The sequence below is a fragment of the Mycteria americana genome, chromosome Z (genome assembly GCF_035582795.1).
Source record: "Mycteria americana isolate JAX WOST 10 ecotype Jacksonville Zoo and Gardens chromosome Z, USCA_MyAme_1.0, whole genome shotgun sequence".
Classification (NCBI taxonomy): domain Eukaryota; kingdom Metazoa; phylum Chordata; class Aves; order Ciconiiformes; family Ciconiidae; genus Mycteria; species Mycteria americana.
The window spans coordinates 7773623-7798915 of NC_134396.1; the positions used below are offsets into that span (position 1 = coordinate 7773623).

Genomic DNA, 25293 nt, shown 5'->3' on the forward strand with positions numbered 1-25293 from the left:
TGAGCATTCATTCAGTTTATGACCTCCAAGATTATAATGAAAAACAGGTCTATGCTGATGGGAAAATTATATAGTTATGTTTTCACTAATCTTTGACTGAATTAAAAAGGCAAATATATTTTGTTTTTGTCTTTCATACTCAGGGTTCCTGAATTTTTTTGTATTCAGGCTTCACTACCAACCCCATGCATGTCTCCTTCTGGCTCAGATTTTCATGGGTGTTTAAAATCTGAGGTAATTTTCTTCCTCTAATAAGCGAAACTACATTTCTGTCAATTAACCTTTGACTATTCAGCTCTTCATAGCTGATATTATCAGAAAAATAGGGTTGTCCTGGTCCAACAGGATATTAAAGTTCTGCGCTGGTGCAGGCTTCCTATGCACAAAAATTGAAGGAAGAAAGGGCATATGGCCCCTCACTGAGCGAAGTGAAGTACGTGCTAAATGCAGGGGAGAGGAGGCACTGATATATTTTAGGTGATGTCCAACTACTAAATAAAAAATCAGTGCAGTTTTCAATAAGCAAGCTTCTCTGTCTGAAGTAGTGGGGTACAAATAAAAATGATAGTAAAGTAACAGAAAACACCATATCTGTGTCACAAGCAAGATTTAAACTGCATTCTGTGATGATATCAGGATTTCCACATAATCTCAGTACTAGAGCACTGAAAGGATTGCTGCATTGCTGTAAGTCCTAAACCACTGGTTTTCAGTTAAAGTTTCAATGCAATATATCAGTATTATCTATTAGATAGATAATAGCAAATACCACTACAGATACCTATTGTGGCAATTAGCAAACTTATTACCTGTTTTCTAAAAAGCAGAAAATTACTAGGGCAGCTACAGGCTTACAGGCTTATTTGCTTGAGCACAACATTATGCAACTCTAAGAACAGATTTGAAAAGACAATTTGAAAGAGAACATATTAGGTATATGTAGCTACATTTAAGGTAGGTTTCATTAAAGATTGATTATGTCTGAATAACTTTATCTGTTTTACAAAGTTTAACTGGCATTTTAGGTAAACATAATACAATTAACTTGATCTGTCTAGATTTAAGCAGAGTATTTCATATAACGCCCTTTGTTGAATTTTAAGTGATGAGAATTGGGAGAGGATGTGACCTGTCAGAAAGACTGCAAGGTAGTTAAGGAGCTGGCTAAAGCAACATCAGTTTGGAAGTGGAAGGGGAATTCCTGAGTTTAACTGGGATTACTAGCAGTGTTCTGCAGGCATAGATCATGGGACTGATCCTGCTCATTACTTGGGTCAGGAGTCTGGTTCAAGAGCTGGGCCTATACCGATGTTATCTGAAGTTGTACTAAACTGAATGCTTCTACTAATACTGGGGAGAATGAGGTCATTACACAGGAAGAATGAGAAGACTTGGAGTGATAGAACTCAACCAAAGTTTAATAATAAAGTCATATATTTAAGGCTAAGAACAAGAATTTTTGCTTTGAGCCAGGGAGACAATAAGTAGGAGTCACTAACATGACATGCACATGTGAAGAACGCATGTGATTTGAGTGCAAAGTAGGCATATGATTTTTAGGAGATGCAGGAAAAGAATTTGTGTAGAGTACTGATGAGAGCTCATTTAGAGTATTGTGTGCAGTTCTAGTCAGCTATGTTGAGTGACCATGAATTTAAACTCACACAGGTACAGGAGAAGTCTTCTGGTATGAGTAGAAGGACTTCCTGGCTCCTGAAAGGACACTAAAAGAGCTTGCCTTGTCTAACTTAAGAAAGTGGAGATGAAAGAGGCTATGACAAGGTCTGTAAGTATCAAGGAAGAAAGATTATTTATACTAAAAAATAAAGGATTGAAATCAAATGGGTATAAATAGGTTGTGAGTACATTTAAAGTGGGAATTAGACAAAATTTTATATTAATTTATATTCATTCATATTCATTCATGTTCAATAATGATCTTCCAAAGAGGACAGAGGAGGAAAGAGATCAGTAAGGCTTCCATATGCTACATGAGCAATTTATGACAGAGACATAATGACAGGACAGGGAGAATTCTAACGTTAGGAGAAAAATCTGTTTGTGAGATGGAGAATACTAACAGTGCTGGAAAGATGCTTGATCAGCATGTCTGGTCACACTGAAGGTTAAATCTCAGGCTATGGTAGATTTCCCTAGGCTTGTCCTCTTTTTATTTTTTTCAACCAAGAATGTTTACATGTGCAGCTCTTGAGGAATTTCTCTGTCTGTTAGGGATTTCCTGATGTCTGATAGCTCCACTCTTGATGAGGATTCCTGCTTTTCCCACAGTGAGGCAGCAAAATCAGATATTCCACCACGAGCAGCTTTATTCCAGGTGCACAGTGCAGCAAAGTACACAGGTGTTAGGCTTGGGGCTTTCTGAAATGTCCCAGGAAGACTGCAAGGATGCTAGGTGCATGTGTGCTCCGTCCATTGAGAAAATCCTGTGTTTGTACTTGGGAACATAAATTAGTGGAAGCCTATTTCCACTTCTCTGGTGTGAAGGGAACTGCTCATGGTGTCAGAAACCAGTGAAAGGCCTTTTTTGGTCTGCCTTTGTAGTATGGGGTGTGATTCACTTTCTTTGGTCATCAGTACACTTTTACTTTTTGAATGCTCTCCTACCATAGGGGCCTGGGAAACAGTTCTGTCTCCTGCTTTCTTTTGTGATGGTTGGTCTTTGGTACTAAAAGTCTTCAGGGTCACTTCTGGTGGGCAGGAGGCAGGTAAAGAAGGTTCCAGGAGACTCTTGCAGACCTAGACTGCAAGCGTGCAATGGCTTTTACCATTCCAGTGTTTCCAAACCGCTCAGCCCTCATATACCTTTGTTCTTAACTTCCTAAAAGAAGTCTGTTTTCTTGTATCTTGCTTCCATGTAGATCTTCTGGTGTCTAGTAGAATAGCTAAGTTAACATTAATACTTTGTCCTCAACAGGGACACTAACTTTTTTTTTTCTTAAAATTTTTCATGAAACTTCTTTGAGAACTATCCTTCTTCCCTACCCCAAACAAATTTTCCAGTAATTGTTCAAATGCCACTGAGGAAGACTGACAGGTAAGGGCAATGACAGTACTATTGCCTCAGCCTTGTTTCCTTTGGAAGTTTTGCTAAAAATATGGATGGTAATATAACAGCTCTTCTATCCCCTTGTAATATGCCTCTGATTTCATATGAAAATCTTCAACACATTAACACAGACAAGATATGAAGTCAGGCTATTCAGCAAATGTTTGGAGGAGCAAGAGTAATAACTCTAGTAAAGCTGCATGTCTGCATAAACATACTGGTGAGTCAGGGCATGAATTAGATATAAGATGTGGGGTTGGGAATAAATCTACAAGGGCATTTTGCTGAAGATCAATGACTCTCCCAGGTTCTTTACTAACAATATACCATCAATCAGCTGATGTTATATATACATTATTCTGATACTCATGCTGGATTTGAATTCCTGAAAATCAGTTTGAAAACATACCACAAAGAATTGTGAAAAAAACATTGATGAGGGGACACCATTATGCCATTGACTAACAAAGAGAGATAATTCATGCCCTGATGGCTGCCACAGACAAATAAAAGATAGGCCACACCCACTGCATCAGCTCATCTCTGTTAAGATGTTTATTGGTGTATTACTTTGTTTTGATTAGCGATCATTTAAGCGTTTAAATCATGGCATTCCATTGCTCTTGGATAGCTAGCTGGCCAGCAGAAACTGATTTGTAGAATTGGTTTGGAATCCATCATTGTTTTCTAAAAATAGAGAAAAAATAGTAAAGAAGTGATAGAAGATAGTAGCTATGACATATATATTTGTCAAAATTTAAGTGAAACAGTACTGTCATGGCTCACCAAGAACATGATTTCACTGTGTCTCAAATATGACTGTAATGTAAAATAATTCTAATGAAGAATGAACCAAAACACGTACTGTGATTTTTCAGAAGACTTAAGTATCTGACTTCTGCTGGAAGAGTGAGTACGCAACATGTCTGAAATATCAGGAGCCAAAGTTAGGTTATTTTTTTTAAAAGACCTTTTACTATGCCATACCAGAGGAAACATATCTAAATATGTATGTATCATGAATAATCATCATGATATTTGCTGTCATGGCTGAATAGAAACAGGTCAATGATATAGTGCAGGAATAAAATTAAGCTGCTTTTGAGATTTTTTTTAAAATAAGACTAACTTCGCTGGATCAAGGAAAGGCTAACTTGATATCCTGTTTTTAACAAGAAGGCAATAGCACCCATCTAGGGAATGTCCAGGAGTAGGGAAACACATAGAAATACTTCCACAGAATATTTTCCCATCCGGCCAAAACTGATGTTTTAGAGACTTCCTGAGCAAGCATGATTATCTACATGTTTGAGAACCTTCCATTAGTTTGTCTTGGGGTTTTTAAAATGCGTATTTACTTTTGCTATGCCCTCTGTGTGAGGGACCACTCTTCAGTCTGTTATGAATCTGCCACTTGCTAATTTTATTTAATTTCCCCTACTTCCTATACTTGTCTTCCTCATATTACTCTCAATTTTCCATCTTGTATCATATTCTTCTCTCAATTTCTCTCTTCCTTCTGTGGAATAACTTATGGAATAAGTAGCTTTGATAGCCTGGAGATGCGGTGCTGTAGGAAGCAGTTTGTAATTCTCTGATGTAGGGCTAGATGGCCCATGAGTGCTGTTATATCTTGCTGGCCATGCTTTCTTCAGGGTGCTTCACAAGCAGAATATTAGAAGTAGCTGAACTCTCCTGAAGCCAAGAGAGGGCAGGCATAGAAGAAATCTCCTGGTACATACTTCTAGCGCAAGTAGAGGTCATGTTGTGAGACTTACCATCAGCGTGTTTCAGCGGGGAAACATTCAAAATCCTTTCCCTATCTTGCTACCTCTTTTCTTCTTGTGGCCTCCCAGATGAGAAGCAACTTATGGTAACATGTTAAACATAAAACCCAAACACTTCCTTCTGGGCCTGAAAACTCTTACTGTCACATCCAAGTGGCATGCAAGCTTCTTGATCTCAGCAGGTGAAGAAAGTTGAGCCCACCTTCCCATTTTATGGACCAGAGCATCCATCCTCAAAATCCTGCTTATTTTTTTGTTTTGCTTTGCAGTATTATATTAAAAATTAAAAAAACCTGACAAAACCATGAGGCTAAACATTTTCTTAAACTACTTTTTTCCAAGCTAAAAGTTTCAAAACTGCTGTAACAGTACCTTTGTTGGATTTAAGCATTCTAATTACCAAGTAATAGAATTCAGACTCCTAAACTATCTTTATATTTTATTTCTGGAAAATATGTCTCTTTCCCTCTCCCTAAGACATAAGGTTTTTGATGGAGAGTCTGACTGGAGATGAAATCTGGATTTTAAGAGCTGGATTTTTAGTCTGTTCTTATCCAGAACTCCATTTTACTCTTGAAGTTCCGTGATATAACACTACTTGTCAAGACATTCAAATACAAATCTAAACATTCACAAATTCGAGCTACAAGGTGGCTGTTTTTAAAAGCTATATGAAGTCACAGATTTAAATGAAACGTGTAAGTGAAACGTGTACCCATCACTTCTTCAGCTGTATCACTGAAATGCCCCAAATATTGGCTGACCATTTATTCTAAACAGCAATAACACATTAGTAGTTAGAGAGGCTGCTTACCTGTTTTTGAGCAGCATAACTATTTTGCTTCACAGGGGCGTTTTTCAATGCTTTCTCCCTGGCATGGTCTGCCACCAGGTTCCGGTGTAGGATTATTACACTGCCGACTTCGAGTGCTTTCTCCATTGATGCAGGTGGACCAGGCACTCCAACAGCTCCAGCCTCCATCAGTGACAACTGGTATTAAGACACCATACTAGGATTAGTCCAGCATCTCTCTGTCTTCTGTGCAGTGACAGAAGGATTAATTAGAGCTTTTTACTTGGCATTTTTGAGGGTGGACAAGGTAGACCATGATTTGTTTCTTACATTCTCAGTTACGGTGACTCTGCAGATCATTGCACCCTCCAGCATACATCCCATCACACAGATTTTTCTTTTGAAAATGCCCTTAAGAGTGGCATTGCTTAAGAGCCCAGAGGTTTCAGCATTTTTGTCACCCTGGGAAGCTGCCTGAATATCAAGTTATAAGGCCCATTTTGGGCACCTGTGCTTTAAAAACTTGGTTGTAGGGAATGAGTTTACTGCACAATAAATTTTTTACATCGTCAGTTGTGGAACTGCATTCATCTCCCTCTTCCCCTTTGTGGACCTATTAAGCTAGCACAGTAATTATGAAATGTGATCATGTGTTAGCAAAAACAGTGCTTTTGCAGGAAACTGAAGAAAAAATAGCTTATGATGTGGTGAGATTGCTTTTGCCTGAAATCAGCTTACCATTACTGCACCATTTTTCCATAATGCTCCTGTTTACTTAAATGAACTTGGTATCATTCCAAGACACAACAATGTATGTGGGACAATGAACTCTGATTTAGAGTGCCCTCTTCATGGAAAGAACCCAGTAACTTACACGAACTTCCGTACCATATACCCATGAGATTTGACAGCAGTAGGCATAAGGGAGTACTATGACATCCTTCTGTCCTTATGAAGGCTCATTTTGTCAGCATATTGTTCACAATAACAAATATGCTCATCTTAGTCTGTCTGGAGTATTTACTAACCTTTAATTAATGTAGATTTGGGAATCTCACAAGCAATTCCCTTAAAGTAGCTTGAACACATGCATGTACAGGCTCCATCTACCAGGACAAGTGTGCCTCCATTTTTGCAGGGTTCACATTTACACACGCTGTATTCAGTAATGTAGTCTTCAATTGCTCTTTCCAAATTTTGTTTCTTTAAATACGCATTTCTCATCTTAACTGGAACAAGTGTGTGTATTGGAGAAGGCTGTAGAAGAAAAAAGCCCATGCATAACAGACTTTTCCGAAGTTCTGAATCCTTTTGATATACCCGTCACTAGAGTAAGCATCTGAAGAAACTGTCAAGATGAAGAAAATACCTGAAAGTTCATTACAAACTTGGAGTCTCACCACCATCTTAGAACAAAAGCTTTCAAACTGTGAGAGCCACAGCTTTGAAGAAGTTGTACTTACCCGTTGCTCTATCACGACTGGAGCATCAACCAAAGACTTAGCCCACTCTGTGTAATCATCTACATCAACTATTTTGGATCCTCGCAGTAACATTTCTTTTATTTTAACTGAAAAGTCAATCTTCCCTCCCTCAACTAAGGAAATGACATCATCAATGACAGCATCATCCTTAAATTCTGCTGCAGAAAGAAAGAAAGAAGAGAGGATGAAGAAGAAAGTGTAACACCCATGCATCTTGAAGAACAGTTGTCCTTTTAGCACAACCAATTCAACTCTATAAAATGACCATAGAGAGAAGAGCCCTTCACTCACTGTTTGTGGTGGAATTCCATCTTTCTTTGCTTATACCTCTTATGTGGGAGGAAATCTATTTTGCAATTAAATTAGAAAACCCTATATCTGAAAGGAAAAGAAGGAGTAGGACAAAATGACAGAAATTATGGAGATCATAGCCATTTGATAACAAACCAAAGATAATATGAGTAATGCTACTGTATCACCTGAGCTGAACCAGAAAAGGGCAGGAATGGGAATAGTAGGAGCTTCTGCTTCATAACTAAAACACAAGAACAGAGCACTGAAAATAATTGCCTCTTCTGTGCTCTGTAGTAAATCTCCTTGCCTTTTGCAATTTTTAGGTCATGTGATAAAAGACTCATCTCCAGACACACAAAGGAGCAGAGAGGAACAATGACAGGTAGTGGAACACAAGTAACCTAATCAGAAAAAGGGAGCCCCTGCCTTGACTCCTCCCAGGCCTGTCCCAGCAGATCCATTAGCTCCACAGGATGGGGCTGAGGATGAGGTAACAGCAAGATCAGTCAATAGAAAGGCTCTCTGGATACAAAAAAGGGCATTTTGGGATTGCACAAACTTAAATACTTAGAGTATATTTAGGGGAATGCCATTGAAGAGGTCAGGGGGGATGACCTTTATTTCCAAGGTGGCTTTGGGAGGAACAAGCATGGGAAAATAGAGGGATAAAGACAAAAAAGGGGACTGATTGCATATAGAAAGGTGGCTGATCAGTGAGCTTGTCTGCCATGTACTGTCCTTGATCTTTGTAGTCTGTCCTGGCCTACCATTAAATTCCATTTCTAACTATTTTCCTGGGTGAGAGGACTCTATTCTGTGTGCATGCATGTGTATGGAGATCTGTGTGCCAGAAACTAGAGTTGGACAATGGGTGATAGGGACCTGGTGTTTCTGATGCCAATAACTGGAGCGAGCGAGCATACATATGTCAGTGTGTGATCACTAGCAAATATCAAGCCAGACTACCAGGTGAATAGGGTAAGTGGCTTGGGAGCCAAGTATTAAAATGGCTGTTAGTCTGGCCTAGATATGTATGTGTCTCTAGAGTGAGACAACTGGAGAAACTGGCTATTGGAGTGACCAGGGGTTCTATGCCAAATGCTGGAGAGACCCTAAGGTCCTGGGGTTGACTGAGACCTGTTTGCATGTAAGTGTGTGTCTGTATGAGGCAACTGGAGACAAGAGGATCCAAGGGCCAGTTGCTGGCTAAACTGAGCACCTAAGGCCAGTTACTGGAGGCACCCATAGTGTGTGTGAGGGTGTGTGTTCTGATGTGCATCAAGGGGTCTGTACGAGCAATGGGAGTGGAGCTGTGGGCCTTGGGGTGTTGTATATCCAGATGCCAGCAACAGGGGAGACTACGGATCCAGTTGCTGCTTCAGTTGAACCTCTAAGGTCAGCTGCTGGAGGGATCTATATTGATTATATATGTATGTTGAGGAGGGGCTGAAATACCTGAGAGTTGTGCTGCCTAAGGAGAACATCTGCTCTACATGACCCCGCTTGAGTAGGGGGCAGTTGGACAAGATGGCCTCCAGAGGACCCTTCCAACCTCAACCATTCTGTGATACTTCTCACTGACAGATTTTCAGCCTGATCAGATGGAGAGGAGAACAGGATGAAGCCATTGATGCTGTTTGTGTTTGCCCAAGTGCTGTGCTTCTGTCTATATTGATTTGTGTGGCCAGCAATGTGTGTGTGTGTATGTATATATGTGTTATATAAGTGTGTTTGTGTGTATGTGCCGACTGAGAACTCATGTTCAGCCTGGCTTGACCTGGGAGTATGGAAGTATGGCAGCCTCACCTGTACTGGTCTACTGGATTTGTCCTTTCCCTATCAGCAATGCCTATATTGATTATAAAAGGGGAAGCAATTGGTATAATCTTTCCTTAAGCAAAAGATATCATTGAAAATAAGGATATACTTACAGTTGTACTTTGCATTAATCTTTGAACATGTACCACCATCAATATTAACATTGGCCTGTAAGCGTTTATATGCAATACCGGCATCTAAGTCATAGCCGAGGCACCTTTTCACATCTTCTACAGTGACACCTGGAAGTGGAAATAATTAGGTGATTAGAGGAATTGAATGACCATAAAAAATGTGATATTATTATTCTTGGAGAATAAATTCCAGGGCTATTGGAAATGTTTATATCTTTCTTCTTCCTATTTATCTTCTGCATTTTCCTCTTCCATGAAATGAATATGACAATGATTGTATTTGAAGTGCCTACACAGAGGCAGGTGAGATCTACAGTGATTAGAAAATACCAAAACCTCCAAAAACTGATTTCTATTTTCCTTCATCTAGCTGAAAGCAGATGTCCCTCAAGGGACCACTCTTTCCATATATTTTATTGGAATTTTGTCTTTCTCAGATGCTTATCATTTGTTCTTTCTATGTGCTAAATTGTTCAGTACTCCTAGTCTCTCTCTGAACCTCAAACATGCTTCTCCACTCCTTTTCCTCATAAAGTTAATTAACGCCACTAATCTCTTACAAGTAATCTGTTCCCATAAGTTCCGATCCTCCTCTATCCTCTACTGCCTCCAACACCTCCTTTCTGTTTATTAAACTGAAACATATTGTCTGGAACTTCACTTTTGTGTTCAGAAAGAATTTTGCTTAAGATTGGTATGTAAAAAAAAGATCCAGCACCACAACCTCCAGGTGCTGAACAGAGTAATACTGGGATACGTAAGTGACATCTTTGCCCCATGTCCCTTTGCATAGTCTGAATATCTGATAGTAATATTGTTGTTGGTGCTGCATGCAGCAGGTACTTATTTTCTGATCTCCAAAATCAGCATGAGAACTGCCTTTTCCAGCTTCATTCCAGAATGAGCACTTTAATCCATCACAAAACTACATATATCTGAACTGCACATGAGGGAGGATTAAATTACTACTTTCCTATCTTAACCAGGGCAAGGACAATTCCTATGTGAATGTTAAAGTCTATAAAAAAGGTTTCAACACACTCAAGCGTATCATGTGATTTCTAGGAAGTTCTTCAATTTATTCCTTATTTTTTGCCACTACCATACTCTTAGAGTCATTTTACCACAAGAAAGTACCAATTGGCAAATTGGATTTAAGGTTTAGCAGATTTTCTAGGCTTTGGGGATCTCTTGTGAATCATGTCACACCAATTAGTATTACTAATATTTTGAAGAGGTTTGTTTAAGATTTTTTTTTGCTCAGTTACAGACTTAAAATACAGACTTCAAGTAATTCTGGAAATTACAAAGACTGAATCTCATCTCTGTTGAACTCATGTAATTCTGTAATGTCACTGGTATGCCACAAGCAGCACACACTGAACTGTGTGTAGTGTAGTTCAGTAGTGCTCCATATACACAAATCTATCCTCATCCATCTCCTTGCATTACTGGAGACTTGGTGATAATCTGCATACCATAGCAAGGCCAATAGAATGCATACCTGTTCGAGACATAGCGTAATTATCCAGCACGTACACAAGTTCATATTTCCCTCCTACAGTTCCAGAGACAGCATAGTGAGTTCCATAATCTTCTAGGAATTTAAAATATTCTCCCTTATCATATTCAACAGGCAGGAGGTTTAGATCATCAAGGAAACTATCTGTGAGACGGACATCACGACTCCGCATTTGGAATCTTCCCAGCTGAACCTTTCCTTTTACATGCAGAAAGGTTTGGTTCTGAATGCAGGGAGAAGAAAGCAGATGAGAGTGCCATTCTGGTATGCAGCACAGGAGGAAAATCTGTTCTATTTTACTTACAAAGAAACTGCAGCACTTTTAAACATGGTATTCAATCTAGAGTTTTGGAACAGGGACAAACTTGTTTAATTCAAATTAAAAGTTCACCAATTTAAACTGAGGAAGCAGGAAGATATTTAGATCATTTCAGTTCTTCCAGTTTTGCAGAACTCTCCCCTTACTAATTTCAGCAAGACCTTTGTGATCTATTTGACAACAAGGTCTGGTCTTCTCTTTAAGTGAAATATCTACCAAAAGTGCCTTTCTGACTTTCATAACATTGAAAAGTAATTCCATACGGCTCACCAAATAACAGAAGCTGCCCACTGTGGTCAGCTGGAGTTTTGTCTTTGTTTATAGTCAGAGCAGAACTAAGTTCTCCCTTTTTTTGGATCACTTCTCTGTTATTCTCAGACTGTCAGAAGGAAGGGCACAGCTCTAATTAAAAACAAAAACCCCAAAATAACATCATAAAATGAAAATTAATCAGGAAAAAATCCCTTTGAGGCATTTGACCCATACGTACATTCTAACTCTAGGTTTAGTGACTGATGTTTTTATAAATGACACTGCAGATGGTTTTATATCATAATCTAAACTAGGACCTAGCTGCTGCCCATAACACATGATGTCTTGTGAAATAGTTGCACTTAAGACTCTAAACAAACACATGCCTTCCAAACCCCATTATTATCTGCAGTACTTATGTGACTCCTTTAACAGTAATGCCTAACGGGAGGTACATAAAAGGGATTTAGCAACTGACCATCACATTAGCTGGCACCGTTTAAGGCATCTTAAATTGCTGACATAGATGCTGCTTAGGACTGGCAGAAATCTTCAGGCATCTAAATCTCTATGAGGAAATTTTGGTAAGTGCAAATATTCCTGCCATCCAGCATGTACAAAATCCCTTACTCTCCTGGTGTTCCCAGGCTGCTCCTGGCTTTAACTCGCAGGTGACTGCCTCTCCACTAACCTGCGGCAACATGAGTTTACAGTGACAGACTTCTGCCGGTGACAGATCATGACTCGTTTTCTGAACTGATCTCTGAGCAAGAATTTGAGGCCAAAACTCCTATCACAAGCCACTAGGCTATAAGCAGCCTGTAATATACCCTGAGTTACAGAACTTGATCTTTTGCACCTGTGGAGATGAATGCTTTGAGATTTAAATGGTCCGTTTCTGTCCCAAGAAAACTCATACCAATGCAAAGTCAGTGCTGTATGTCAGCTTCTCTTTATAGTACAGACCATTCTCTTCAGCATTATTTTAATTAATCAGTTATAATAGTTATCTTAGTTTTCCCTTATATCCATTTGATCTCCAGAGCTCTGAAGGGGTCCTAGACAACAAGGCTGACAAGAAACTTGAAAGATTGAAGTAGTTGAGACAGATCTGTTCTTCCTTGCATGTCATACATTTCAGCACTATGGAGTTGATGTGCCTTGTACATGATGGCATGTTGCGATGACAGACTTGGGTGTATATGGTGGGAAAGGGTATATGACCTGGTCAGTTAATTCCACTAGCACCCAGCTGCGGGATGAGGCCATAGTGTCTAGCATGTCTAGTATGACTTTTTGTGGTTTCTGTCTCTTTGACCTCACTAGATGCTAAAGCTACTTCTTTACTAGTAAATAAAATGGGATAGGGCCTTTCCTCTTTCTCAAAGGGCAGGTAGAGTGGTATGGATTTTTTGCAACTCCAAAATAGGCTTGCTTTCTCCAGACTGCCTACTGGGAATATTCCCTTCAAACATGCTGCAAGGGACCACAGGATGGGCATTGCTTATGACAGCACGAGAGCTGGCACAGACCAAAATCATGGCTGTGTGCCAGTAAAACTACGCATTATCATGTGCCAGTGCTAATGCCTGTGCCTCTTAGCCCAGGCTAGTTTATTAGTACAGACATACCCGAATGGCTGAGATCTGACCTTTCAGTTATTACTCTACCTGTCTATTTTGTGTTTACCTAGTGTAGGCCTACTCAGTGGCAACTTTTATCCCAGGACTTGACCTAATTTGCTCACACTGCACTAGGCCAGAGCTGTTGTCTAATCAAGGTGAAATCAGAGATCTTTGGCCCTTTCTAACATCAAGCCCCTGTTGAAGATGAGGGTAGTTGCTAGTCAAGGGTAAACAGTGGGAAAATGAAGCTACATTTGGTTACCCTGTGGCCACATCTGAAATCTTAACCCTAGTATTGGCAGTATTTCATTTTTGTGAATAAGTGACAGAAAAGCAGCAGGCAACTAGAATACTTAGAAAGATTAATCTTGTGTTATTCTAACACTGTGTAAATTTTACTCTTTGTAAAATAGTTACATTAAACCCTTTAGCTTGATTAAACTTACCCTTTCTGTGGACCTTTTCAGGATAGAACCTAAACTTGAATTCTTGTTATACTGGAACTTCACATTTCCTTGTAAACCAGTTTTGTTACTTTTTTCAGTAAGTGTGTATTTCAGAGACAGGCCAGCATTAAAGTGTTTTTGGTTTTGTATGTAAACCTCTCGTAATAGTTTTACACGATCATGGTAGAACACAGATGCGAAGGTTTTGTCTGCTTTTGTCTTAGAAAAGATAATGAAAAGGTTGTATGAGAAAACAAAACAGGCAGTAACAGAAAAATCTACATAGCACAACTTGTATGTTTTACATAGTTTAGCATTACATTTTCTTACAGCTGTTTTTTCTTTTAAAAGAAAACAAATGGAAACACCACCCCCTCCCCAAACCACCTCATCTGGATCAGCTCAGCGGTTCCAAACTAAACAGAAAACCGCAGTGACAATATTTCAGTGAGTGTTAAATCTCAGCATGAACACTATCAAAGTAGTGATTATTAGATAGTAGTGACTATTAGATTTAGTAGTGACTAGTAGTGACTAATAGTAGTGACTATTAGATTTTTTTTCAGTGGGACAGAGAAAGTCATCATTGATCAGAAAACCCAAGCAGGACCAGAGTATTATAATATTATTCCTGTCTTTTTATCAGTGTCTTTTGTGTGTCCTTGAAAAAGTAGCTTGATTGCTGCTCTACCCAGTAAAAGCTTGGTATCATATTCCTTTCTATACATCTCCTGTTCACCTCATCCGCTCATATTGTAAACATTCCAGAAAGATAGTTTCATTTACTAGGCACAGGTGCAGCAATGAACATGTGGGAATTTATCTGGTGCAACTGAGCTTAACTGCTAAAGCAAATGATAATAAAACCTGTTTCCCTCTGGACTTTATCAAAAGCTTGATGCTAAAAAGCTGCTGGTGTGTAACTCAAGAGATACGCTGAGTCTTCTAAGAGGATGTCAGGATTTTTCATTCCGTTAAACACATCCTAGTTTGCACAGAAGGACTTAGACTTACATCGTAATTGAGAACACCCACATTCCATGGCTTGCGGTAGTATGTCCGCGTGTTTCCATCACGCACCCTTTCACAAAGGCCATTGAAAAAGTTATTATCAAATGGGCTGGCCAGTGGCTTCATCCCTAAGACATTGATTCTATAAGAGAAATACAGGAGAGGTTACACCTGCAGGTGTCAGCACACATAGCCTGTAGACAATGGTATTATAGCTGGAAAAGTCAGATTCTGTAAGAGATGGAGACTATGGCTGTGGAACTGAATCTTGCTTCATCCACAGCAGCTTGCCTCATCTCTTGTGGTCCTCTCGCCTGTCTAATGGAGATAACAATACATCTTTTGTAAAGCACTTTAAGGTGCTTTTGTAAAGCACTTTAAGGTGCTTTACAAAAGCACCTTATGAAAAATAAACAAATAAAAGATAGATATTAAACATCAAACACAGTGAGAACCTTAGGAATAAAAGGAGGTAAAAAACATTTCTTCTTGACCAATGTATTTGTGAGGAAGCATTCCGTATAGGTTTAAAAGGGACATCTCAACTTTTCAGCCACTTTTAACCTGTTTTTTTAATAACTTATATTAGTTTGTTTGCTGGTAGGAACTTTGGTATCAAGTGTGTACAAGATCCATCAAACCTGTAGAAGGAATATACAGCCTCTCCTAGTGTTGTTTTTTCTCCCAGGGTGTGACCTGGTGGAGTAATAGAATTCCTGGAGTGGAGGAGAGGAAATCTGAACCACTACAAATCCAGAGAAGCGGGCATATCGGCTGTATAGCTCTATGCATCTATGTACCAATGTACAAGCGATACTTCAAAAAATAACTGCTCCTTGGAGGATTCTATATCGGTTTTTTGCCTTTCTATGTCTGTTTCATAGATTTGAATCTTTTCAGTATTTCCAATATTTATGTCTGATACATGTCCATATACCTATCTGAGTGTAGAAAGTGGTTATCAATTCATCAAAGCCTCCAGCATCACTACTGCACATCGATACAACATTTTCTCATGCAAGATTTTAGTAATGGATTATAATAGAAGTAATAAAGAAGCTACTTCTAAAAATGCCTAAGTACCTAGCTTACTTCCCCATGCTACAAGAGCAGCATTTTTGCTCTTGTGCAGTAAAACTATTTTCAAAGTTAAATGAAAAGGATGCATCCTTTTCATTTAAACACAAGGTGGTGCTGTAGTATACTTTTATTTTCATTTATTCCCGTTTGGATAGCTGCCCTCTAAGTCGATTTGTAGATACACAGTATGTCACACTTTATTTTTGTTTGAAAAAAAAGAAACTCAGCAGGGTCTGACAATGGCAAGATTAATTTTTTACTTAGATTAATGAGGAAAACTCCTGTAAACAACGAAGATCTGGGAAGTGGAGAGTGCAATACTGGAAAAAAGCTGCAGGCAGAGTGTTGTTGCAGTAAGGCATCCCATTGTATAAATAATCAAGATATGTTTTCTCCCTTTTAGACATGCATGTTAGTAAAGTAATTGGGAATGACTGATTCTTTATGAAATATCACTTGAAACATATCTATATATCTACAAGCTTTGCATTTAAATAATAAGCATTGTGAGTATATTCATGTAACTTCTATATATGATTCTGTGTATTAACGTAACGATTGATTTACGCTGTCTATATAAATATTTTACCCTCCCCAAGTATACAAAATAAAAGAGTAGTTAGTTGTTCTTCCAAAAGCTATGTAGCATTTCTGAATACAAATGCGAACACGATTCAGATTCCACTTTTGGGAACGTCAGTGTGCCCCAGTGTTTTCAGCTGGCTTTGGAGACAGTCCTAGACTCTTCACAAGGCCCAAGACTAGTTTTTCTTCATTACATACCCTTGCCCTGCGGTCCTGCCAACTTCAGACACATCAATATCATGGTTACGGCATGGTGATTGTGGGTAAGGTTCACAGTTATCTTCATCAGAAAGGTCTCCACAGTCATTATCTATATTACACACAAGTCGTCGCTTTATACATCGACCTAATCAAAGAATAAGACATTGAATGAATGCATTTTTTTTCCAAGATGGACTTTAAATGACACCCCCAGCTACACTTTATTGAGATCTTCCTCTTCATATGTCTCTATTATTGCCATGGAGAATTCGAGTCCTACACCCTGCGTCCTTCAAATGAACCCCCCCCGATACTACTATATATACTTATGAGTTTACTAGGATGGCTAAGAAAAGTAAGTGACAGGGGAACTGCTGTCATGCGCAGAAAGTTGTTACTTGCTGTGATTGTTTCTATATTAATCTTTGATTATTAGTGGTTTTTTTTTAATTTGTGTTAAGAGAATACAGGAAAATATTAATTCAATATCAGCAAAGAATTATTTCTAAGTTGTTAAAATTGTTGCTATTTGGACTATATTATTTGGACACTGTAGTGTCCAAAATTATAGTGATTTGTGTTCTAAAGCAACAGTAATATATTAATTCTCCTGAGGTTGCGTATACAGGTTTTACAAAGACTGATTTTTTTTCTCCAGGATTTAAAGATTTGTGGTAAATTTATCCCTAGCATAATAAAACAATGCTTGTTGATATCAACTGCCTCACCTGTAAGTGCCATGCAATGGCTGTGAACTAGTAGTTAGAAACATATTTTCTAATTTTTCTTTCTCTACTTGCACTTCAGAGTATTTGAGATAAAGACAATACTGACAACATCTTGGGACTCAAAATTCACTTACAATCTTTCCTTTTCTGTTTTGACTAGTTTTATTACCATTAACTTTTCCTATTTTATTTTGATTTATCATGAATCTTGAACATTACATTCATTCATATGCCATGCCTGTATCACTTTACAAATTTACATCCTACTTTGGATCTAGAGGCATTCCGGTCTCCAGCTAGCATCTATCATACTAGGTCAGTAAACCTCCCTTTCCATTTTGTTAAAATTCCTTCAGTCCTAGTTTTTCCCAGTGATTTTTCATAAAAATAGTGATTCTGTGGCAGGTGGAGCAGTTATGCTAGAAGAAAGGACACTCATAGTATGGTCAGCTTTTAACCATGGAGTAGAAATTACAGAAGAATTTAAACTAGATGCAAATTATAATGGGAGATGAGAGGAATGTACCCCTTCTCAAGCATTGTTCATGCTGTGGTTTTGGCATTGTGGCTTTGCAACCCACCTGTCTACACACTGGGGACTCTCTTTAAACCCTAGCAATAAGGCACTGCTTCAGGAAATCATCCCCAACTAGAAAAGCACTGAAACATCTTTCTCTTTTTGCGTATGTATTTTGTCTTCAATGGAAACTGATTTAACTTCTTCACAGAACCAAGTAAAACGTGGTTTCCTGAGTTATTGCGTAACTCGCTATGGCAGGAAAACAAAACCTACCAGAATTGCATTGAAAGTCAGTACCACAGTCTGGTTCTGGTTCTTCAGGACAAACTTGGCTGGTTGTACAGCTTTGTGTATCTCCTAAGGTCTTGAGGCATGGTGTTCCACCAAACTGTCCGAATCTTTCAATACGTCTAGAGCGAAACTTGAAGGATAAATAACACTATTAACGTTACTGAGAGAGAAAAGTGAACTAAAGGATTGCCAGCTGAACTTAAAAATTTTCAAAATGAAGCATTTTTGGTTGAAAATCCATAGGCACAGTTCATGGTGTAAAAAAAGTGTACAGGAACATTGAATTAATAATAATGTCTTAGCAAGTACATGGAGATGCTTATTTTTCACTATTTAGTTATTTCACTATTTTCATTATCTTCAATCCAGGGAGGAAATGTATTGTATATATTTTGTATGCTTTCAAGCCTTTCATTTTTTTTAAGTCTCAAAAGAAGAACTCCCCTAAAAAATAAAAATCTGCTTTTGACAAAAAATTGTTTTTTATTTAAAAAGGGAAAATATATTGAAAAGTAATGTTCTTAATAGAAACATCCACATGGCCAAAACAGATAATTTCTATCAACAAAACATTTTGCATGAGAACCCCTTAACCAGTTTTGTACATCTGGATGTAGTCTTCTCTTACTCTTATGGCTTCAGATCTGAAATGATTATGGCTTTCATCAGATCATGAACATACAATATTAAGAGTTGCAGTCTGATATTTTCCCATAACCAAAAGGCAGACAGATAATGTCTCTTTGGTTGTGGCTTTGGAACAAAGACTTCCAGCTATAGCTTACCCTTTGATAGGTGCATGGGTCGCAGGGCCCCCATGCGCTCCAGCTGCTCAGCTTACAATCTATGGGGAATGGAGCATTCAGTTGTCTTGTCCCCCTGTGGAAAGCTTTTTCTGAAGAGCTGTCAAACAAAACATTCCAGTACAGTCCTGGGAAGTACACTAAAATCACATGTGAGTTTGCATTTAAACCATAGACCAATATTTTGGAAGCATCTTCAAGCTGTTTTCTGCTTCACTTTCATAGCAGTACTTGGTACACAGATGCATAAACAACTGCCTAATCTTAAATTCTTTGGTGGTTCAAAATGATATTAAAAAAACTTTGAAGACTTAATAAGCCAGCTCTTTTTCCTTTTTTTAGATCTTTGTGCATACTTATGCTCTTCTGGTTCTCTATTGAAGAGAACATCTGCAGTTCCCCTGTTCAGACAGTGGCTGTGTTCCCCATACTTAAAGCTGAAGACAAAGGCACAGTGGCACATCTCAAATAGACATAGCACTTCAATACATGTCGTTGTGATTTTTTAGCTTATTAACTTTAATGGGGTTGCCCTTAAGCCTAGATAAAAGTTTAAATGCTTTCCTGAGTTGAAAGAAGGCTCATAAATGAAGGTATTATTTGCTAATAGGCTAACTTACATAGTTGGAAAAAACAGACAAGTGTTTAGCTAACTATTCTTCAGCTTGCCAAGTTGAATACTTTGCCAGTTAGTCCTATATTTTCTAGAGTGACTCTTCATTTTTGTGCCCAGTTTTAAATACCATGAAACTCCTGGCTCTCAGTAAGTGGAAGGCCATCACTTTATAGAAATCGAGTTTCTTTAAAGCACCCACAGTTAGACGTTAAAAACTGATGCACTGTAGGATGACTTGTTAATTTTAAAAAACAAGGCCAATAGTTGGTGACCTTATCCTCACAGGTAACAATACTGGAAACCAGAGGAACGAAGGAGCATTGAAGTCTAACTTGCCTGCTTTGCTCTCTGTAATTTATTCCGATCTGGCCTTACATGCTGAGTGTTCATGCACTACGAAGCAATTCTCGCTCTGCACCTCTCCAGGTTACTGCTATTGCCTTTGCTCTACAATGGGACCTTCTTTGCTGAGCCCAACTGGCTGGCAGATCGGCAGCTCCCAGTGCGATGTGTGGGCTTTCATTGCAGACAGGGCCTTGCCCTCCACTCTTTGACCCCCTTCCCTTGTACAAATATGTCAGGAGTCCAAACAAATGTAACCGGATTCCACAAGATTGAGAAATCTGCAGTTTGGACAAGAAAGATACACCAGTTGGTTCAGCTTTCTGGTGCCATTTATTGTATGTTCAAGTTACATACGTAGTGAGTTGTTATTGAGACACTAAATCAACATATGCCTCTTTCCAGCTATTGAATCGTAAACAGCTCAGGGATCACTGGGCTGTTGCGCAACCTTTTATACATTCAGCTGACCCTGACTGGCTCTGATACCTCAGATTTTCTGCTGTCACACACACCAGCAGTAAACACGCACCACAGCTGCTGCTGGAAGTATCTGTACCATACACTCACACTGTCTTGCCTGCTGCTCCTAAACAACTCTCTTCCCAGAAGTCTCCTGACCTCAAGCTAGGGCCTGCAGTAAATGGATCCTTGGCTGAGGATGCTGGTTTTAACAGGTGGGATTCTGAAAAAAAGGAAACCGCAAAAAGCATAATATGCCCAATATCTATGGACAGCAGAAATGAGATAAAGAATTAAGAACTCCCTCCATACAGTAGGGACCTCCCAACCTCTTAGCTGGTAGGGAAGTGTGAAGCTTTGCAGTGTGCCTGGCACAAGGAATTGGGTACCTGGCAGAGGATGCAGATCCAACCTTGTAACAAGTCCATTTTACACAGAATTCCCTTTCACAAATTCTCTGGGGGACTCTGAGCACCTAAATCAATAACCCAGTGGTTGGCGGTTGAAAGTGCTGGGAACCTGGGAGATGGCATTGAATACCTACCTTGTCCTTACACTTCTCCCTGACCACCCTTTAATGATCGCTATCAGAAACAGAGTGATGGATGAGCTGTCTCTTTGCTCTGACCCAGAAAGACTGTGATTAGGTTAATCATGGTACTTTCAATCTGAGCCTTTTCTTCTACTTTCATATGCCCACTTAGGGGCCAGCTTTCTTTCTCCAGTGCTGTTGAGGCTTACAGATCCCAAAACACTCTGCGAGGTGTGTGTATTTCAAATATTGACTAAGCATGCATACTTACATACATCAGAATGATACTTCAGCTTAGGAATGGATACAGATTTTTGAAATTATAATTCCATATGAAGTTGCGCTGCAGTCACACTTGCCCTGTGTTATATTAAGGTTTATAACTCAAAAATAAGGAAGAAAAAGAAAGAGGCATACTGCATCTCTTACAAACTGCTACATAAAAAGCTAAGTTCTGGAAGGTAGTTATATAGAAGATGGAGGTACCATGCAGAAGTCGCTTCAGGGGAAATGCCATCTGAATAAAAAAAAACCAAAAACCAACCTTTGCCATGAGAACAATTAAACATTGGAATAGGTTACCCAGGGAAATGGTAATGTCCCTCACTGGAAATATTCAAGACTGCTTGACAGGACCTCTGGATACCCTAATCTAAGGCCCAGCTTTGAACAGGACATTGTACGAGATCTCCAGAGGTCCCTTCCAACCTAGACTTTTCAATGTATTTTACTGTTCTATGAAATTTGGGAAAGCTGTAACGTATTTGAAGCTTGATGTAGCCCTCCAGCCTCTTCAAAAACAATTCCTTTGCCTGTAATTAGCTCATCTTACAAATGCTTCAGCAATACTACAATTTACTGTCGCTTCATAATAAGCAGGCAGTGCTTTGAAAAGTTGCTTTACAGTATTCTATTAAATATTTTTCCACCACTCAGCATGACAGTAACATCAACAGGGGGAAGACATGAAAATCTACTGGTCTGGCAAATGGATGAGAATCAGCTTGTTCCTTCCTGTATCTGCAAAGGTGGCTGCATAGATGACCTTTCCCTCCCCTGACTGATGTAGGACTGTAAACCTCTAAGTAGTAACATCTATTCTGGCACCTTGGGTTGAAGACTGACAGGCTATCTTTGAAGATAGTAGGAGCAGGAATCCTTAGACCTTAAAGATCTATTGAGGCACCTAATAAGATTCCTAAAGGTATCTTATTCCTAGCAATTATCAGGTATTTGGGTACTGTAGAAGTTTACTTTGAAATGCATTTCCAAACTTTTAAATTACTACCTTGCCAAAATCCCTTGCAGGCAGTAATGAAGCATGAAGAGCAGTGTCTAGGAGGTGTGCCTAAAAGAGCTATCAGACTCAAGCTAGTACAGATCCTGAAGAGTCTCCCAAAGGTTCCTGTAAGTAATTATTTTGAGTCTAAAATAAAAGTCCCAGGCAGGAAAGGCTAAGTTGAACTTTTCAATGCAAATGGAAGTCTTGCCATCAACTGTCTGCAAACCAGAGTTGATGGTAGTCTGTGAGCTGACTTCCAGATGGCACAGGTTTTCACATAATCCTAACTGAGCAACTTCTTCAAAAATATTCATTGAGTCATGTAAACACACCCCTGGGCCCCCTCTAGGTTAGCGTACAGGGTTCATATGATTTGCTGCAGATTCAGCTTTAAGGGTTTAGATTTACTTGAGGTTAGGGAAAAAAAAAAATCAGAAAAATCTCATTGCCCGTGAGTCTCATGAACTCTGAAACACCAACAATGCATCCGCTATCCAGATTGATCTGGAAATTCAAAGGGACACATATGGAAAGAGCATTTTATTCAACAACATTCTTTAGAAAAAACCAAAGCTGTTAGGAAAATTGGCAGGGTTGTCACCTCCACATTAAACCCGGGGAGAAAGGGTTACTGAAAAACCATGCTGAAACAGGAGATACTAAGTCACACAATTTAAATATGAAAGTTTAAATATGAAAGGAGTTAAAAGCAGTTCAGCTACTGAAGAATGTCACTGAAGGTGGCAGTTGGGAGCAAAAACTTCAGAGACAAGCGCAGAAATCTAAACACCTTCTCTGCTATCCATAATTGGGGAAGTTTGAGGGACAGAAGAGTGCTTTTTGAAAGGGAAAAGCCATTTCACAATAAGTACACAAAATTGTTCATATCTTGTCTTGGATCGCACAGTACACTCTGTATACCCTCAGGCCACACAGCTTTGGTGGTTTGTTATTGATCCATACTTCAAAATACAGAGCTATTCAGTTCATCAGTTACAAAACTGATGACTCAGGAAAAAGTCTTGATTTGACAATTAGCACTGACCAAGAGAGAAGGCTCTCTTGAATTTGGAGACATGATAGCATCACATGAGGGCTTAATTTTGCTAGCTGCAGTTGCTAGCACCATCATGAAGCTGTATAGTCTTTGGTATGATGTGAAGTCAAGTTGCTGGCCCATGTTGCCTACTATGAACTCTCTGTAATAATCATATCTTCTGGCTGGACTGTTTCTAACCGACTATATCAAACCTGTGCTGTAATTGCATCTGAATGCCAAAATAATAATAACCATCAAAACTTAAGGAGAGAGGGAAGCAGCAATCCTTATAGTTTTGAAGGCTGCTCTTGAAAGTCTGTTCAGGTATTTCAAGCAGTAATAGCAGCAGCCACCCTCAGGCCTAGACACATATGCAAGAGACAATATTTGGTTGTTCAGATAGTATTTACATGTTATCAAAATGCTTCACATACTCCAATTTAAGTCTTAAAGCAGATGGATCCTAATTTATTCTTAACATATCTATTATAAGACTCACATTCTTTCACCACTTAGTACTGACCATTCTCATAAATGACATACAGACTTGGCAGCTCTATTTCTGGTAGTGTAGCTCTTCAGTTGTTTTCACATGATATTTTTGTAGGGACTAAGCTTTTAGTTCTCCTTCTAGTGATACTTACAGTGAAAAAACAAAGGCTATATTTCCAAAGAATTAGAAATAGGCAGCCTAGGAGACTTCAAATAGGAATAGAAGTACTGTCAGCATAAAATTGTGCATCTTCGGAAGAAAGGATTGAGACTAGATTATATTGTCACACTCAACAAGCAATAGAAAAGAGTTGCCTGAGCTCCACCTCCCTGCAAGAAGATGGCTTCAACAGCTATCAGTCAAGTTTATTATGCCACATACATCCAAAATAAATGGATAAACCATTTCTATTTGACTCCTTGAAATACAGCAAGAAGTAGTTTCCTTTTTCATTGGATATCTGTGCAAGCTACCATTAGAAATGTCTTAATTGGAGGTTTATGCTCTGTGTTGGAGAAACAAAACAGTATAGACATCTGCAGAAGACCAAAGACACTTACCTTCTGCTCTCCCCCAAAAGTGAGGCAGCCACCTCTAAATTGCATAGTATGGATATAAGCAGCAGCATAACATGCATGCTTCTCATTTTGTGGCTGAATAGACAAGAATTGCCATGACTGAATTTGTAATTTCTTTATTTGTTCCTTTTGTTATTTATTACCAAGAGAACAAACAAAAAGCAGTGTTTACTGAAGAATACCAGTTACTGGCCAAAACTGACTTACGGTAAGTGCTCTAAAGTCCACTTTTCAGAAGATTCCACTTTTTCCTGTGTGGGTACTGGGAAATAGTGTAAAGCAGTTTCAAGATTAAAAACAAGTCATTTTTGTTTACTAGTACCTTTTAAATATGGTAAAGACATTTTCCATTTATTTAGAGAACAGTTAACTGCCTAGTAAAAAGCTGTCATAGCAGTGATTCATGTAAGGAACAAGTAGTTTCTAAAGCAGAGCTGTTTACAAGAGCAAGTTCAGCATCTAACATCTTTGGAATCCTCATTTGGAGTATTGGAGGAGTAGTGTCCCAAGATTCCTTTTCCTTCCTCCCCCAGCCAATATAAGAGAACACCACACAGATTTTTGTGGTTTGAAGGAGCCTAAAACTCTTCTAGCTTTCACTCTCTTACCAAAACCCAAACCACAAGCTAGCTCTTTAGAAGGGCATTCCTATTCAGTAGTTCACTGTAATCCAGATTTAAGGCATCATGTGTTGGACACAGTCACAAGACAGAAGTAACTCATAAATAACCTGCTGTTTAGTAGTGAAGAATTAAGTATCTGGATGCAAGCTTAAAATAATCAGCTAGTATAAGGATATTCCAAATTACCATGGGTAAGTAAAAAAATTACTTTTGTTTTTTTTCCTGTTCCTCCCTTTTTGTGGCAGAAAGAGGGGAAGGTGTGGAATAGGGCAGGCAGATTTTTTTCCCTATTCAATCCTTAATTTGGTATAATTTCATTTAGAGGAACTTAAATCTGATGCAGCCTCAGTCCAGCTTGATGAGTCCAGTTGCACTAAACTAATTTGTTGAACAAAAATGCAAGACAGACACTTGTAATATTGTATTGTTTCATCATACCTGCTTCAATTGATGCTATATACACCACTACAGTTCATGGTTCTTTCAGACAGAGACCAAATCAGAGTAAACAGCTATTTAAACTAAGCTAGCAGACCAGCAAGCATCTTTGGCAAGCTTGTAAGAAG

The 25293-nt window shown here is 38.8% G+C and overlaps 1 protein-coding gene across 1 annotated transcript; it reads right to left on the reverse strand.

Moving 5' to 3' along the window:
* Positions 1 to 5629: 5629 nt before the first annotated feature.
* Positions 5630 to 25286, reverse strand: C9 (complement C9). The gene is made up of 11 exons (XM_075526999.1): positions 24087 to 25286; positions 18743 to 18860; positions 17940 to 18087; positions 16416 to 16563; positions 14556 to 14694; positions 13542 to 13760; positions 10882 to 11122; positions 9357 to 9485; positions 7111 to 7289; positions 6676 to 6904; positions 5630 to 5845 (listed from the first exon to the last, which is right to left on the reverse strand). The coding sequence occupies exons 1-11, from the start codon at positions 24170 to 24172 to the stop codon at positions 5688 to 5690; spliced, it is 1794 nt and encodes a 597-aa protein (XP_075383114.1). The 5' UTR covers positions 24173 to 25286; the 3' UTR covers positions 5630 to 5687.
* Positions 25287 to 25293: the final 7 nt, after the last annotated feature.